This window comes from Nicotiana sylvestris, chromosome 3, assembly GCF_000393655.2.
Source record: "Nicotiana sylvestris chromosome 3, ASM39365v2, whole genome shotgun sequence".
NCBI lineage: Eukaryota > Viridiplantae > Streptophyta > Magnoliopsida > Solanales > Solanaceae > Nicotiana > Nicotiana sylvestris.
Window position 1 is genome coordinate 209,140,520 of NC_091059.1, and position 17,346 is coordinate 209,157,865.

General features: G+C 37.2%; 1 protein-coding gene across 2 annotated transcripts; it reads left to right on the top strand.

Moving 5' to 3' along the window:
• Window positions 1-5,176: 5,176 nt before the first annotated feature.
• On the top strand, window positions 5,177-16,911 carry LOC104220375 (dual specificity protein phosphatase PHS1). Of its 2 annotated transcripts, none has more exons than XM_009771235.2 (11): window positions 5,177-5,355; window positions 5,610-5,687; window positions 5,781-5,929; window positions 10,791-10,995; window positions 11,403-11,579; window positions 11,673-11,833; window positions 12,857-13,943; window positions 14,185-14,331; window positions 14,423-14,650; window positions 15,248-15,405; window positions 15,656-16,911. In XM_009771235.2, exons 1-11 carry the CDS (start codon window positions 5,314-5,316, stop codon window positions 16,020-16,022), a joined length of 2,799 nt encoding a protein of 932 aa, XP_009769537.1. In that variant the 5' UTR covers window positions 5,177-5,313; the 3' UTR covers window positions 16,023-16,911. The 2 variants fall into 2 exon arrangements, with proteins under 2 accessions (XP_009769537.1, XP_070027530.1); XM_070171429.1 differs by having other exon boundaries at window positions 14,423-14,541; window positions 15,656-15,795.
• The last annotated feature ends 435 nt before the right edge of the window (window positions 16,912-17,346 follow it).

Consider the following 17,346-nt stretch of genomic DNA (forward strand, 5'->3'; position numbering starts at 1 on the left):
AAAAAAAATTACTTAGAATTAGGGATGGATTGTTTAGTGAATTTCACTTCCTTCCCCAAAGATGATGACGCGTTAGACTCTTTAGGCGCGATTTAATTAATTTTACCTTCTTAAACTCGGATGCGCATTTCATGCGACCCAAATCTAAATCCTAAAACATCAAATAAAATATGTTTCGTATTGTGGGTGCATTTCATGTGACACAATCCAAAGATATGTTTTAAGCGATGTTCACATTCCTAAAAAAATAATAATTATAATAATAAAGCGGTAAAAAGATAAAATTTGCACATGGTTCATAATTGTATTAAAAATCAGATAAATAAGCCGAATATAACAGTTGAGCGACCGTGCTAGAACCACGGAACTCGGGAATGCCTAACACCTTCTCCCGGGTTAACAGAATTCCTTATCCGGATTTCTGGTACGCAGACTGTAATATAGAGTCATTCTTTTCCTCGATTCGGGATTAAAATTGGTGACTTGGGACACCCTAAATCTCCCAAGTGGCGACTCTGAAATAATTAAACCAATCCCGTTTCGACTGTCCTTTAATTGGAAAAAACTCCCTACGCACCTCGCGGTGCCGGAAAAAGGAGGTGTGACAAGTAACCATAGGATTACAGCCCAAAATGAATACTACTATTGTCTATGGAATCTCTATGACACGAAATGACATAGCCAACCAAGGCATAACCCGGTGGCTCAAAAGAATGATAATATAATAAAGTTCTCCACCGTTGCGAGGGTGGAGTCTCACCAAAAGTATCAACAGGAAATGTAGAGCTGCCCTATCCACGCGGTTCAAGCTGCCCAAGTCCAGTCCCTAAAAACATAAATCGAAATGTGACCGAAAGGCCTAAGCTCTACATTCCTAGTACGAATCATGAACGGTTCCCCAACAAAAATATAGGACAAGCCTTAAGGAGTGGTAAGACATGCAATGACAATTGATATAAGAAAGAAGCATTTATATAAATTAACAATTTAAAAAATAAAATAAAATAATAAGATAAAACATATTTCAATGTCTTCCTTTAGAGTTGATCTTTACATAATCATGTTAGATTTTTCATTTACCGGGAGCACTATACCATCACCGACACGAGGAAAAGTCAACTAGGTTATGTACCTAGCGGTAAGTATCATATACCCTACTTGCGCAGGTCGTCTCATCGTGGTGCCGCACGAATCGACTCAGCCGTGCTAATAAAGTAGCATAATAGTACCCCCTAATGGGAAGTACTCTGCCGTAGTCCCCAACCGTAAGGTAGGTTCTACGCCTACACCGGCACGTGTAGTTTTATGACCTAATGAGGAAAATATCCAAAGTCAATCTCGGTGAACTTAAGTAACTCCCAAAACCTTTACATTTATCAATGACGATATTCATAGCAAAATCAACTACTTAAAAATAGTTAAATCCAAAATATTTCACAACTCATGTATTTGCGTATAAAAAATACTACAAGGGCTATTCTCATTTGTTTAGTTTTAAAATTTGAATAACATTTCAAGAAAATAATATTCATAGCACTCAAAATCTTTTATGATGCAAGAAATGGTACAATCCTAACTCGCTCGTCCCTACAAGATAGGACTCACATTTAGAAGCTGAATTTAATCATATTTCGATATGAGTTTGGAGAAAAGCTCCGAAGGTAATAAGTTTCAACGTACCTCAAATTGCTTCCAACCTTACCCCAAATGATCCAATAATACCGACGAGTCACAATCTACATATACGAACTCACATAATTCAATAAAGCATCACAACAATACCAACTAACTCAACTAAGTGCCCAACACTTTAAGTCTAATTTCATAGGTTTAGCAAAAATCCCCATTTCACCATTTGAAGGTAAATCCTTAAACTTTAACTCAAAATCCTTCATTAAACATGTCATAGGATCTAGTCATTCCATTGAAAGCTCAAAATAACATCGTTGAACAAGACCCAACACTATTCATCATCTCTACCAATCCATTCTTCTAGGGTTCATGAACAGAGGCCTAAATACAAATCGATCTTCGTAAATATACTCTTTTACATTCATGGAGTATAATGTATAAGGTTGGAGTGAAGGGATTACCTTTTTGTCCAACCCTAGAAGAATTCAAGATTTGGGTTCTTGAAGTGTTCTTGAGATTTTCTTCAACAAATCTAGAATTTCCATGTAGTTGACGAGTCAAGAGGTATATTTAATGAACTAGATCTACCAAGAAAGAATTAAATTCTTACCTTAAGGTGTATTAATGGTAGAGAGCCTTCTTCTCTCTCTAAGTCTTCAAAGACAAAGCTTCAAAACATAAAAGACCAATTTCCTCCCGTAATTGCTTTAAAAAGGTTTCAAAGATCGCATGCCACATGGGACGCATCGCATGCACTATCGCGTGCGTCCCAACTCTATAAAATTTAAGGGGACGCCAAGGTTGGTGCGATGGGCATAGTTCACTGCCCCCATTCTTGGCAGATGGAGAATTGAGGGCTATGGGAATGCGACGCGTCACCCATAACGTCGACCTCTGAAGATCAAAAATTGATGCTCTTAACTTCCTTTTTGATAATCCCCATTCCCTTAATTTAAAATTGTATCCAGATGTGTTCATCTTGCTTAACTATTTTATTCTTTCAATTTCCTTTTTGTCCCCTTGTTTCCTAGCTGGTAACCACGTCACATAACTCATATTCTATCCACCGTCACCTTAAGCTCATATCCTTGATTCCCTCGTTTTTCATTTGTATTTATTTGTTCCTTAATTCATTTCCTTTCAAGAGTTGTTAATAATCCTTTTAATTACCATCCATCCAACATTCATTCTTTGATAGAAGTCATTAGTTCCAAATACCTCAATAACTTCGTGCTACTCAAATAATTCATATAGCTTAGGTTTGTTCAAATTACATCCTTAAGATCAAATTAAATCCAAATTATTCATAGAGGTTACGAGGCTTTACAAAAGCAGTCCAAGCCTGCACCCCTACATATGCAAAACTATTGGCACTCAAGGCAGGGTTACAACTCGCACAAGATAAAGGATTACTCCCCTGGAAATAGAAACTGACTCTAGAGAGATCATCCAGCTACTTGAGCGTAATGGCTATCCAGCATATACTAACATTATTTTTGAATGCAGATGCTTGTTGCGGAGATTGGGGAATCCAGTGGTACGATATAGTTTTTGTGAAGGCAACAGGGTGGCACATGTTTTGAGTAAAATAGGCTCCAAACAACCAACTCTTTCCGAGGCAACTATTTTGTTAACTCCCCCAGATCTTGTCAAGACAATGCACTACTAAAAAACCAGATTTTAGTGACGGACAAATTATGTAGCTAAATAGTACAATCCGCCGCTAATCACATTTAGCGATGGATTAGCGACAGATTATCAAGAAATCTTGCTAGCTACGGGCGATTTAGCAACAGATTAGCGACGACATTCATAGCTAATTTTAATTTTTTTTACAGTGATGGTGCAAGCCGACAAGGATAGAATAGCTACTACTATACTTGTATCTAACTCCATATGTAACAAGCTGACCATGTTTGAAAACTTAAGTGTAGTCCCTAATAATAGTACAAGTGATGTAATGCCACCTTAGTAGTTTTATTACTACTAGTATTAGGGTACGCGCTTTGCGCGTGTACACTATCTCGATAAGAAAGAATTTTAAAATATTATATTAAAATATTATGTTTGAATAATAAAATAAAAGCTAATATTCTCTAAAATGATGAATCTTCATACAAATTCTCAATCATCGATCAATGTATTCAACTAAAAATTTATTTTAATTTTTTCAGTCAATCGCTTTAAATTCATAAGTTATCATGCTTCCTTTTCAATTTCAGCTTAAGATTTTTTTTTTTAAAAGTTATTCACTACTTCATTTTAGAAGACTCAAATAGGATTAACAAATTGATAGAAAATAACAATTTTTGTTTCGAGAGTAAAATGCATATTATTTAATTTTTAATTAATAATAAATATTATATGAATTATTAACAGATTAGAAAAAGAATAAGTTACTGTAGCTTATTGTATAATCAAATTACATAATTATACGAAAAAATGAGTTCTGAAAAAATAAAATAAAAATAAATAATACTAAAACTAAAACTTTTTACAAAACAAAAGAGCTCGTCAAGGAATCTTTAACAAATATTTTTATAACAAAAAGATAATTATATGATTTTCCATGTCAAAGTCCTAAATAATAGGCAACTAATTAAATGATTGTCCCTAAATATGAGAAAAATAATTAATGATTATTCCTACATATTAGGAAAATAACTAAAATTACTACTTTGTCCAATATAAAATATATTTTTAAAGGGGTTAATGACCTTCGTACTTAAGATACACGTTTTGTATGTATACCTATATCAACAACTATATAAATATTTAAAAATATAGAAATATTATTAAATAACATATTTAAGTTATAAAATAAAAATTTTGAAAAATATATAAGTTATTGAAATGATGAATATTGATATCGCTGATCCAGGCGAGAAGTAAAATAAACAAAAACTTTTTTCAAAAAATATTAAATTATATTTAATTCTTAAAATATAACGTAATTAAAAGAGAAAAATACCTTTTCAAGATAGAATTAAATTGTTTTCAACTCCAAAAATTCATAACATAAAAATTGGTACCTCTTTTCTTCAAATAAAAAAAAGTTTCGGTAGTTGTTCAATTTTTTCCGTTAATGGCTTTGAATCCTAAGTCTAATGGTTTCTGGTTAGATATTAAAGATTTTGAGTTTCTAATGTATTTCAACGTAAGTTAGTTAATATATTTGGTCCTAAATTAGAACTTTACTTTATACATGGAGGAAATTTAGTTGATTTTAATGTCCTAAATATTAAGGCTTCCTACATAATAATTCAAATATGAAAAATTTTAATAAATATAATTTTATTTGATTTAAGGGTAAATGACAATTTTATCTAGTGTGAATTTTTTTTAAAGGGCAAAAAAGGCAAACGACATTTCGCTAAGGACCTTCGTGTATAGATATAAATATAAATTATTAATAAATATAAATAACCGTTTCTCCGGAAAAAAAAGTTAAAATTTAAAATTGGAGGGAGAAACACGTGGCTGCACCTTACAAATAAGTAGTAGAACATGGACTGCACTAAAAACTCGCAATAACATAAAGCAGTGGAGCGAGAGTGTGTCATCATCACTGTCGACCCAAACAAAGAACCGACCCACCTGAGTTTCGATCTCTCTCTCTCTCTCAACGACCCAGAAAAAGCGGCAAAATCTAATTTGCTTTTTGTATGAAAAGAAAAGGCAATGACCAATGAGTATCAACAACAAGACATGTACTCCCTTCAGGCACGCTCTCTTTCTTTCCTTCAAACTATTAGGAGAGTACCTTTTTCAATTCAAATGAACACACCCATGTCCTTTCTTCCTTTTTCTTTTTCTTTTTTTTACAAAAAATAACCTATATACGCATCGCACATTAATCATTATGAGCTTTTAGTGTGCGTGTGTGTGTATATCGTACTATATAGATCTGAGTTATCGATTTATATTGCTTTTTATAACGATCTTATAAGAGGGGAAGAAATTTATGTATTATGCAGAAAGAAGAGGAGAAAGACTCCTTCGAGCTGGGATCTGAGGAGCCTGAGGCCCCGTTGCCCCTCACTGTCACTTCTCGGGTCTGGTTTTTTTATTTTTAATTATAATTTATTATTATTGAAGTTCTGGGGATAGGAAAATTGAAGGGTGGAGCATTGTGTTGCAATTTGCAGGTGCTGTATATGTTGGGGGATATAACGGCGGGACCGGCGTATCGGTTTGCCCAATGGCTGGAGCTGGTCCGTAAGCGCAGCAGCAATTACCGCTCTTCTGGATTCCCTCATCGGATCCCCAGAGCCCATAGCATGCCATTAAGCTTAAGGTTCATACTTCTTTTTTAACACAATGACTTATATTCATCATAATATGATCTTATAGTAAAGAAAACTGACATTGATGCTTAATCATGCTATTAACCCAAAAATTTGTGTATTGGGCAGCACAACTTTGAGAGTTGGATTTAGACAGTGTAACAGTCTTCTTCAAATTTGAGATTAGTGACTGTGGTTTTCTTTAACCTGATGTGAGTTGTCTTTCTTGAAATTTTTTGTTATGCTGCGCTTGAGTTTATTGCTAAGAGCTATAACTAATTATGGACCACAGTTTGCAAGTTGTGCTTTTAGATTTTTATCTTCTTTGCAAAAGGTGACAGTTATTTTTTTTGATAAGGTAAATAATTTTATTAACAATTGGGGACTAACCCCGTATACAAGCCGTATACCAAAAAAAAGAGAAAAAAAAAGAGAACCTACACCAAAATATATTTCTCAACAAAAGAGATGCAATCCTCTATACAAATAGAGACCTCATGAGTACACCAAAAAGAAACTAGGAACAAGAAACTACTTTGCAATTTCACAAAATCTTGTTCCACCCCTTCAAAAGCCCTCCTATTCCTCTCTTTCCATATCACCCACATGATTGCTAAGGGAGAGACACTCCATGCCCTTAGACTTCTCTTTCCACTCATGTGAACCCAACTATGCAACGCCTCCTTCACTGTACCCGGCATCGCCCATTGCACCCCAAACAAATTAAGGATCACTCTCCACAACCGATTAGCCACTTTACAATGCAATAGGAGATGATCTACATCTTCGCCCGAGCATTTGCACATGAAATGCCAACTAACATAGGTGATCCTTCTCTTTCTCAGATTTTTCGCTGTCAAAATCGCTCCCCTCGCCGCCAACCACACAAAGAAACACACCTTTCTTGGTGCTCTAGAAATCCAAATCGAGTAATGAAGGAAAACTTGTTCCTCTCTCACTATTAACCTCTTATAATAAGATTTAACCGTGAATAATCCATTTTTACTCTCCCGCCATCTCCATACATCCGATACATTATTCGGTGTATCCAACCCATACAATAACTCAACTAGATTGTGAAATTCTTCTATCTCCCAATCTTGTAGGTTCCTCATAAATCTCAAATCCCAATGAAGCACCCCTCCGTGGGACCTACAAATTTGTTGGACCGTCATCTCTTTCTGGCAAGATACTCTATATAAGTTAGGGAAAGCTCCCTCAACTCGTTCTACCCGCACCACTTATGCACCTAAAAATTAATATGGCTTCCGTCCCCAACCCTAAAGGAAATATGGCCACTAAAATCTTCCCACCCCTTCATAATACTCCTCCATAAGCCACACCCAAACGGTACTCTAATGTTTCTAGTCCTCCACCCCCCCTTCCATAATACCATATTTTTCTGCTACATCCCCCTCCAAAATGCACTCTCCTCCACCCCAAATCTCCATATCCACTTCCCTAGCAAAGCTTTGTTGAAGACTTTGAGATCTTTCACCCCGAGACCTCCCCGTTCCTTTGGAGATGTGACAACTCTCCAGTTCACTAAATGATACCTTCTTGCTCCTTCCGTTGTGTCCCATAAAAAGTTTTGTTGAAGTCTTTCCAACCTCTCATGTAAAAATGACATATAATTTGTAGGAATGCTAGATAGAGTGCTTTTGATCAAAACTTCTTTCCCTCATATCGACAAGTACTTCTTTTGCCATCCCGCTAGCCATTTCTCTACTCTCTCAATCACTGGGTTCCACATTGCAAGATCTTTGCTCGATGCACCCAACGGTAGCTCCAAATAGGTAGTAGGTAAAGTACCCACCTTACAATTCAACACATGTGCAATCTCTTCAATATTATCCACTTCTCCCATCGGTGTGATCTCACATTTTCTGTGGTTGATCTTAAGGCCTGACACAATCTGGAACCATCAGAGAATCTGTCTCAAATAAGTTACCTGAGACACCTCTGCATCACAAAAGACCAACGCATCATCTGCAAATAACAAATGTGAGTAACTGTCACTTTGCTATGCCCACTAAGCGAAGCATCAAAGCCCTTAATTAGACCTCTAGAGACCGCCCTATCCATCATCTTACTCAATGCTTCCATCACCAAAATAAATAACATAGGGGATAGTGGATCCCCCTGTCTCAAACCCCTCGAATTCCCAAAGAAACCACATGGGCTTCCATTCACCAAAATAGAGAATCTAGCCGTAGAAATGCAAAATTTGATCCATCTCCTCTATTTGTCCCCAAACCACATCTTGGACATAATGAAATCTAGGAAATCCCAATTCACATGATCATAAGCTTTCTCAAGATCTAGCTTACATAAGATTCCCGGTTCTCCTCTCTTCTTTCTGGAATCGACCACCTCATTCGCCACTAATGCAGCATCCAGGATCTGTCTTCCTTCCACAAATGCATTTTTGAGAAGTGGATACCATCTCATCCAAAACCTTTTTTAGTCTATTAGAAAGTACCTTAGAAATAATCTTATAGATGCTTTCCAACAGACTAATAGGCCTATAATCTTTGATACTCGTCGCTCTTTCCTTCTTTGGCGCAATGGTGACAAAAGATGCGTTAAGGCTTCTTTCAAACTCCCTAGTTTCTTGAAATTCCACAGTGGTCTCCATCAACTCCACCTTAACTATCCTCCAACAATGTTGGAAGAAAGCCAAAGTGAATCTATCCGATCCCCGAGCTTTGTCACCCGCACAACTCACTACCGCTGCCCTTACCTCTTCTTCTTCCATAGCCCTCTCCAACCACTCCCTCATCCCAGTGTTATTAAAAGCGCTCGCTTCTCGCTTTAAGCGCTGAAGCGACGCGAGACGCTGTTCTATCGCTTGCTTTTCTGCTACAAAAGCGACTCACATAAAAAAAGTGCACGCTTTAACCGCTTAAGCGAGAAGCGCCGCGATGGAAAAAGCGTGTTTAAGCGACGTGAAGGCATCTGCTAGGGTTTTTTAAAAAAAAATTGGCAAATAAACCGTAAGTTGCCAAATAAACATACGCTCTTCTGCTGCTCCAACTCCAACGACGACTGCTACTCCAACGACTTTCTTCTTCCCTCTTCTTCTCTTCTTCTTCTTCTTCTTCTTCTTCTTTCTTCTTTCTATTTTTTTCACTTTCTATTGCTCTGTTCTAGACATCTAATTTATGCTTTGTTCTTCTGCCCTATTTTTCTCTTCTTCTTTCTATTTTTTTCATTTTTTATTGCTCTATTTTTGTGCCCTAAAACTATGCTCTGTTTTCTGGTTTATTGCTCTTTTTTTGTGTCCTAAAACTATGCTATGTTTTCTGGTTTATGCTTTGTTTTTCTGGTTTTATCGCTCTGTTTTCTGTTTTTCTGTTTTCTGCTCTGTTTTTCTGCTAGTGCTCATTGTTCGCTTCTCGCTTTGGTGAAGCGAGGCCTCGTTGCTTTTTTGCGCTTAACGCTTTCCAAAACACTGCCTCATCCCCTCTCCTATTTGACTAAAATCTAACCCCCCACCCCCAATTTAGGTTTCCAACTAGCATCTTCTTTAAACCGACGTGCATAATAGCCAACAATAGCCCCTTTAACTTCCTCCTCCCCCTCAAACACCACTTCATTCACTTCTATGGACTCAATAAAGTTCCTCTTCCTATTTGCTATCGCGAGCCTATGAAATTTTTTGTATTTGAATCCCCCTCCTTCAACCACAACGCCCTCAATTTTTGCTTCCAACTGGTCTCTTGAGCGACCGCTAAAGCGGCTAGCTCCTGATTTGCCTCCTCTTTCCTAACTCTCTCGCTCTCTTCTAAGGCCCTCAAAGCTTCCACACGCTCCATCTCCCCCACCTCATTAATTAGCTCCCTTATTTTAACTTCTACCCTCCCGAACACCTCCTTATTCCACTTCCTAATATCTCCTTTTAGCATTTTCAACTTGCTTGCAAGTCGAAAAGATGGTGTGCCAGTCACTACATACCCATTCCACCAAGCATCCACTCTATCTTCAAAATCTGACACCTGAAGCCACATATTCTCGAACCTGAAAGGAATACGCAAACTCCTCCTTCTACTGCCATCTAGCATAATAGGCGAGTGATCCGAGGTCAATCTAGGCAATGGAACTTGTAACACATCTGGAACCATAGATTTATTTCATTTAATAGAGTGGTGTTTGGCTATTTATGACATTTTAAGAAAACAAGGAAGATTTTTTATACTAACGGCTAACCCAAATCAAAGTACCCATAGTATCTTCTTGTTTATAGATGCGACTCCAATTTTCGAAGAGCATGTCGTTAAGGGCAAAACCAGAATGTTAAAATCAAAGAGTTCCGAGATACAGAAATGTGTTTATCTTTGTGGTATTGGCCAAAAAGGAAAGAGTACCATGTAAAATGAAATGTAGGAGTTGTAAGTCTTGTTCTGTTCTGTTTCTATACATAGTTCTCGGAGCAAAAGAACATCTTCTTCACAAGGAAATCAAGTGAAAAATAAGTACCTAAGTTTGGCAAAGCTCTTTCCTCCAATGGTAGCTACTAAGCTGCTTAGAGTTGAGGGGTGAAGTTTCTTTTGAGCGCGAGTCTACAACCATGTTGGCACTTCCTAAAAGAAGGGAAGAATGGGAACAGTGTTTTCCCTTTCAATATTGAGATTAAACAAGTGACACCATCTCTTTCAAAGTGCTTGTTCTAACACATCTTTCTTTCAAGAAAAATTTCAAACTTTCAGATGAGAGCAAAAGTATTAGGTGCTGTTGTGGGCCCATATCCTTAAATGAATAGGAATTTAGTTCTTTTTTCTGTCTATTGTGCAAATAATTGCATGGACTCATTGAGCTCTATAAATGTACAGACTGCAATTATAATGTAGCTCTAGTATAATTCTCGTTCAGTGCAGAAGAGTCAAGTCTTGATCAGGTTGATCCTCTACCATCTGAGCAAACGCCAGAAGTAAATTTATGGGAGAGACTTGGCAAAGCTGCGGTTTTGGACATTGAATCAAGCACCTTTTCATGGAACATGCTGTCTTCTCTTCACCACACAGAACACAGTAGTAGTACCGAACAGTCCGAGGATGAAACCAATAAAGCATTAGAGGTATTTCAGTTTTGATAGTTTGTTTGCTCAGTACTTGATTGTCTGAATAAGAGGTAGAATTGACTGGAACAAGTATAGAGTGGTCCTTACTTATCCAAAAGAAAAAATTAGTAGCATTTACCTTAGTTATCTAACAACTCTTTTTTCTTTCCAGGTTCCTTAAAACTTTTGTTTTTCCCCTTACTGAGAGCTTCATGAATGCTATTTTATAATCTTATGTGTCATTTTCAACTGAACATACTTTCTGGTATGAGAGATTAATGAACCTATTGTTTAAAATAAGCTTTTATATCTGTTAGAAGTAACAAACGAGTGGCAAAGGGAAGGTCAACTACGCATGACACTTTAAGCATTTTACAATTATTGCTGTGTTCTTAATAATTATTTGCTCATGCAACTGAACGCAGGTGACTGTAAATTCTGGGGGTGTTGTATTCTTTGCGCTATTTAACGAACCTGAAAATGATGATGCTTCTCCAAAAGAAGCTGCGGCTGTTATAAAGATATCATCTTCGAGGATGGCTACACAATCAGAACGTCTGGGTTATGAATTTGCGAAGTGGCTAGGTGTCCAAACTCCACAAGTTGTTCCTTCTCACTTCATTATAATTGTTTATATGTTTTATTAGGGAGATTTTGTAGGTCATATCTTTAACTATGTTCCGAAAATATTGCAGTCCAGGGTTATTCATAATTGTAGCCCAGAGTGGCTACAGATCAAGGAAGCTGCAGAAAAAGCAAAAGATGCAGCGATTTTGGAAGGTGATGGGATTGTGGAAATGACGTGTTCAGAACTTCTGGAAGCTCTTGAGCTAAGCCGGTGCCTTATGTTAATGAAGTGCGTATACGACTTGATGTTTTTGTGGGGCGTTAGAGCACATGTGCATTAATTTCCCTATTTCTTGATATCTCTTTGCTGGTGAATTGGTGCATGAGACGGGTGGTAATTTAGATAAATGCAATTTGAAAATTATGAGAATGTAGTCAAGAGGCTGTTTCTCACGGTAAGAAAATTTATTCGATAGGTACTTTGGCTCTTTTTAGGTTGTAAAACTTATCAAATTAGGCCTCTCTTAGAAAGCATAAGCCAAAAGCCAATGAGCTGTTATTGGATCAGGCAATCTTTCTACTAGCTGCTGCCTACTTGTGGACGGACTAGCAACTGTTTACTTCATTCTTGTGTTAATATGTGTGGAAAGAGTAAGATACTTGAATAATTTTATTCATATCTTTCAATGTCATGTACATGGCTTTATATACCAAAGAGGTTGAGAAGCAGAATCACCTAAATCTCTTAAAATAGGGATTATACAGAATCATATAAAATACTAAAAGAATCATAAATCTGATATTCTAGATTACAACAATTATCCCTAAAATCTTAAGAGGATCGGTCTTGATACGGAGAATATCTTCCTGGAAATTCTCTATCATTCAATAGTATGTATGGTTTACGGTTTACCAATGTATGGTGACGCATAAATCATTTTGCGCTTGATGCATACACATATTTATTTTTTACTGTTTAGCTTGAATATATTACTAAAAAATGTAGAATATTTTATTTTAAGATTATGAAAAAATATGTATAAAGGAAATAGTTAAAGATGATGGAGCCGAAAGTAGGAAATGGAGTGAAAGACCAAGTTAGGTAACTCTACTTTGTTGGGGGCTTTGCTAGTACTGCAGATTATATGTCTAATTTTTGGTGCACTAGGACAGTTACCACTTTAGCTTCCTTGTGTCAGATTTCTCCTTTTACTATCCCAAATGAAATAGGTAGCTTTGGTCTAAGAAAATGTTTTAAGTCACTAGAATTGTATTTTGATACTTTCGTTGGCCTTATGACTTGCTATTTCAGTTACATACATGGGTCCCCCCTGTTGGAGAGCTCAAATGCATTTGATTCAAGAGAAGCAGGAGAAAGGACTGCGGCAGCACTAGGTAGGGTTTTGATGTTGGATCTTGTCATCAGAAATGAAGATCGGCTTCCATGTCGCCATCTCAGATGGCGCGGTAACCCTGCAAATTTATTGTTAGCTGATAAAGTGAATGCTGCAAACTTGGACGCACTAGCAGCAGCCTTCGATTCTGCAATTGATAGATATAGGCCGAGAGTGATTCGGGCGCTTCAGAAAGAAAGAAGAGCTAATTCTGTAGATAGCAGAATAAGCACTCCTAACCCAGGATTAATATCACAGAGTTCCGACCTTTCAGACATCACAGAATCTCCAAAATCCAGCAATATGAGTGTAAGTCAAACTTCAAATGAGTCATGTCCAGATTTTCACGTTGTAGCAATAGACTCTGGGGTTCCTCGAAGACCACCTGCAGGAAAGCGTGCAAGTGATCAAGAAAATTATCCTAAGCTGGTTGAGCTCCTAATTAACAGTCCCGAGTATGCTTCAAAAATATTATATGAGATTACGGGAGGAAAATTAGGATCTCCACCAGAGGATTCTGATATAATGAACAACTATCAGGCAGCTGATGCAGCTTCAATAGTGCATGAGTTCCGGAGTGGATTTCGTGCAGCTCTACGTGACTTGCAGGGATTTCATATATTCATTGTCACACTTCATCAGAAACTGGATAGCCTCTTTCGAGTATTTCTTAATATTATCAACCGTGCTTCTGCTGGCGATCTTGAGAAAGAAGACTTGGTAATTCCTGAGTCACCTTCACAATCTGCTGGCGTTGCGGGGCATTGCCCATCAACACCAAGTAAAGAACGCACACCAAATGATAATTATTTGGATTCAAATGAATCAGAATGTCAGAGAACAGCTACTAGACCATCATCTTCAGGATGCAGAGACAGCTTGGATTCTACTGTTTCTCCAAGTTCACGTGATAGCTGGCAAGGAAAGCTCTGTAAGGGCAGTGGTGAGCCACTTCGTAGTCTCCGTTTGACTTCAAAACTCCGTGACTTTCATAAGTTTGCTAAGGTTTGTGATGTGCGTTGGAAATTTACTCCAACAAGAAAGTGTTTATCTCTTTGCAAAAAAATCTGATCTACTTAAGTTGCTGGGTATCATTAAAAGTATTTCAGTAATGTTTTAAGAATTTTATTCGTCTCTTAACACAAAATTCTTCCATATCCTGGAGACTTTTTTCTATGAAAAAGAAGATTCTAAGTCTTGAGCAAGTTCCTTCTCTCAATTATAGGCATTTGCTTCTCCTTTTCAGGTAGATGCAGAACTAAATAAAGAGTTGGAGCAATGGAATGAGATGCTTAAAAGTGATGCAGTTAAACTATGCCAGGAAAACAATTTTAATTCAGGTTTCTTTGAAGGAAGTGATAGTAATTATGTGGTTGATGCTTATGAGCTAAAGGTACTAATGTCCTACTCAGCTTGCCCCTTGAGACACTATGGTAATTTGTCTTTGTTGTAATCCTTTTCATGTTCAATTTTGCAACTTATAGATCAGGCTTGAGCACATTCTGGAGAGGATATCATTAGTTTCTGATGCTGCAAATACAGAAAAACCATCTGCAATCTCAGCCAGCTTGTTTATTGGTGGCGCACTTGCTGCTAGATCTGTGTACACACTGCAACATTTAGGGATCACACATATCTTATGTCTCTGTGCAAATGAAACTGGGCAGTCAGACTCCCAATTTCCTGATTTATTTGAATATAAGAACTTTTCCGTTAGTCCTCAAAACCTTCTTGCTTTTGTTTGATATACATTTTTCATGCTGGCTAAAATCTGGCATTTAATTTATGATCGGTCCTTCTGTTTGATGCATCTCTGACTACTTCTATCTTGAAGTCTTCTAAAGCAGTAGAAGTGCTAGAATTCTACTTATTTTGAGTCTTCATCATGTGGCTACTGAGATGACACCTGTTTCTCTTCACAAGATGCATCCCATCTTCCATTGTGTATAACTTTTTTCGGTTGAGTATCCTAAAAATTAAGTTAGGCGATCTGTATAGTCTTTGCATACTATGAAATAATTATCCTAAAACCTTTGATCTTTGACTCAGGAGGAAGTAGTTTTCAAACCTGTTAGAGTGTACAAGCTACAAATTTGAAGAAGTTTCTTACTGATGTTTCCAAGTTAGCAACTAAGTAATCTGTTGTTTATTTTTTAAAATATCTACTCGACTTTCTTGGGATTGAGGAAAAGTATTAGTAATAGTTATTGTAAACAACTCTTAAACACACTTAGAAGCTCTTCAACTCTTGTATTTGTTGTATACTAACAGAGGTTGCATGTGTGGTGTTACTTTTCTTGTATGGGCAGATATGTGATGAAGAAGATTCTAATATCAGTGCACTCTTTAACGAAGCTCATGATTTTATCGATCTTGTTGAAGAAAACGGCGGGAAGGTTCTGGTTCATTGCTTTGAAGGGAGAAGCAGGAGTGCTACAGTAGTTCTTGCTTATTTAATGCTCAGGAAGTAAGTGCAAAAGATTTAATGAATGGGTTATGCATTGGCTTATGTTTTGTAGACTGATGTGAAGCTGAATGTCAAATGAATGGACATTAGCTGACTTGCTAATTCTTTAGAAGATTGGCTGTTATCATTTTTGAAGCAATTAGAATAGTTTCTTTTTTGTTGTTAAAACTTGGCCTGTAGACTATTGAGGCAGTTTGTTTTCCGGAAGTCATGCAAGAAACTTCATAACGGAAAGTTTTATATGGTGCAGGAAGTTTACTTTGTTAAAGGCATGGAATACATTGAGACGAGTTCATCGTCGAGCCCAACCTAATGATGGTTTTGCAAGGATTCTTTTGGACCTAGATCGCAAGTTGCATGGTAAGGTTTCTATGGAATGGCAACAGCGGAAGCCAAGCATGAAGGTTTGTCCCATCTGTGGAAAGAACGCTGGCTTGAGCAGCAGTTCGCTGAAGCTTCATTTGCAGAAAGCACACAAGAAACTATCATCTGGAAGTGTGGACAGTGCTATGAACATGGAAATACAGAAGGCCTTAGATGCACTCAAAATAAGTCGAGGTGGAAGTGTCAGCCCTACGCAAAGACAATCTTCCATGATTGAAGATTTGGAATCATGAGGTTAATAGTGTGCTACTGGCCTAACCTACCTGACGGGTATTGGTCATTGCAGACGGGAATCATGAAGCTTAAAGTCATCCTCATGATTATGTAGTTTCAATATCAATCAAAAGGGTAAAACGTGTAGTTAAGTACACAAGCTTAACCTATAAACATGCTCAAGTGCAGGTGTAAGAGTTTTAAGAATTGATGCTCTGTACTGTATCCTAGCAATAATTTTAGGAAGTTAGATACCTGATGTGTTCCTGCCATGGAAAATGTAAAATAATGTTTCTTAGTGTAACAACCCAGCCCATCATCTATATTGTCCGCTTTGGGCCTAGGTCCGTATGGCTATCTCTCCTGTATTTTGTCGATGTGGGATTTGCCTAGGGTGTCACATACACCTCTTCTTAGGAACTCATCGTCCTCGCTGAGGTTTGCTAATTTGTCTCGCTATCATTCAAGGTTAGACGTGGAGTGGCTCTGATACCATATGTAACAGCTTAGTCCACCAGTGATATTGTCCGCTTTGAGCTTAGGCCCGCACGGCTTTAAAATGCACCACTAGGGTCTAAGGTCTGTTTAATTATATACCCAACATCTCTCCGTGTTTTGTCGATGTTGGATTTGCTTAGGGTGTCATAATTAGCGTGCATAAGTTTTGACATGAGGAAGATTCTTATGTTTGATGCATGTACTTGTTATGATCGTGGACTATTGTTTTCGTGGATGTTACCCCATCATATTGTAATCGCAAAATCTTGCATTAGACTTTTTGTTGGCTTCCCGTTACGTAAAGCAAATGAGGATCTTGTAATCTTTTTTACTTTCCCCCCTGTTTCCAACTATGTAGAAACTTTGATTTGTAATTTGTAACTTCTAAGCAACTGCTTTATTTTTGTCTGACCATTAAACTGTAAATCATCCAATCCATTGTGTTTTCCACATTTGCTTTTATTCTTCTTTTCTGGACAAAAGAAAAGAAAAGAAAAGGAAAGGAAGAAAAAATGGGTGACGTGAACAACAAGGGGTTGAATCACAAACAAAATAACAAAACAAATGTTAATGTCAGTCCAAATATCAGCACGATTTTTTTGCAGATTGCTTAAAATGAGAGGACCTACTCGTTCCAAGTTTCCCTATCTCAGCCCCTTTTCCAAATAATCAGGAAAATTGCCCCAAAAAAAAGAAGAAAAAATCTTGAAAAAATATCCAGTACAGTGGAGTTAAGATAGACCTGGGAACGGTAAGCCAATTAAGAAATCACAATTCACAACAATCATGGAATATGGTGGGAATATGGGATGTATGCGAAATTTATGATAAATAAGCATTTTTACT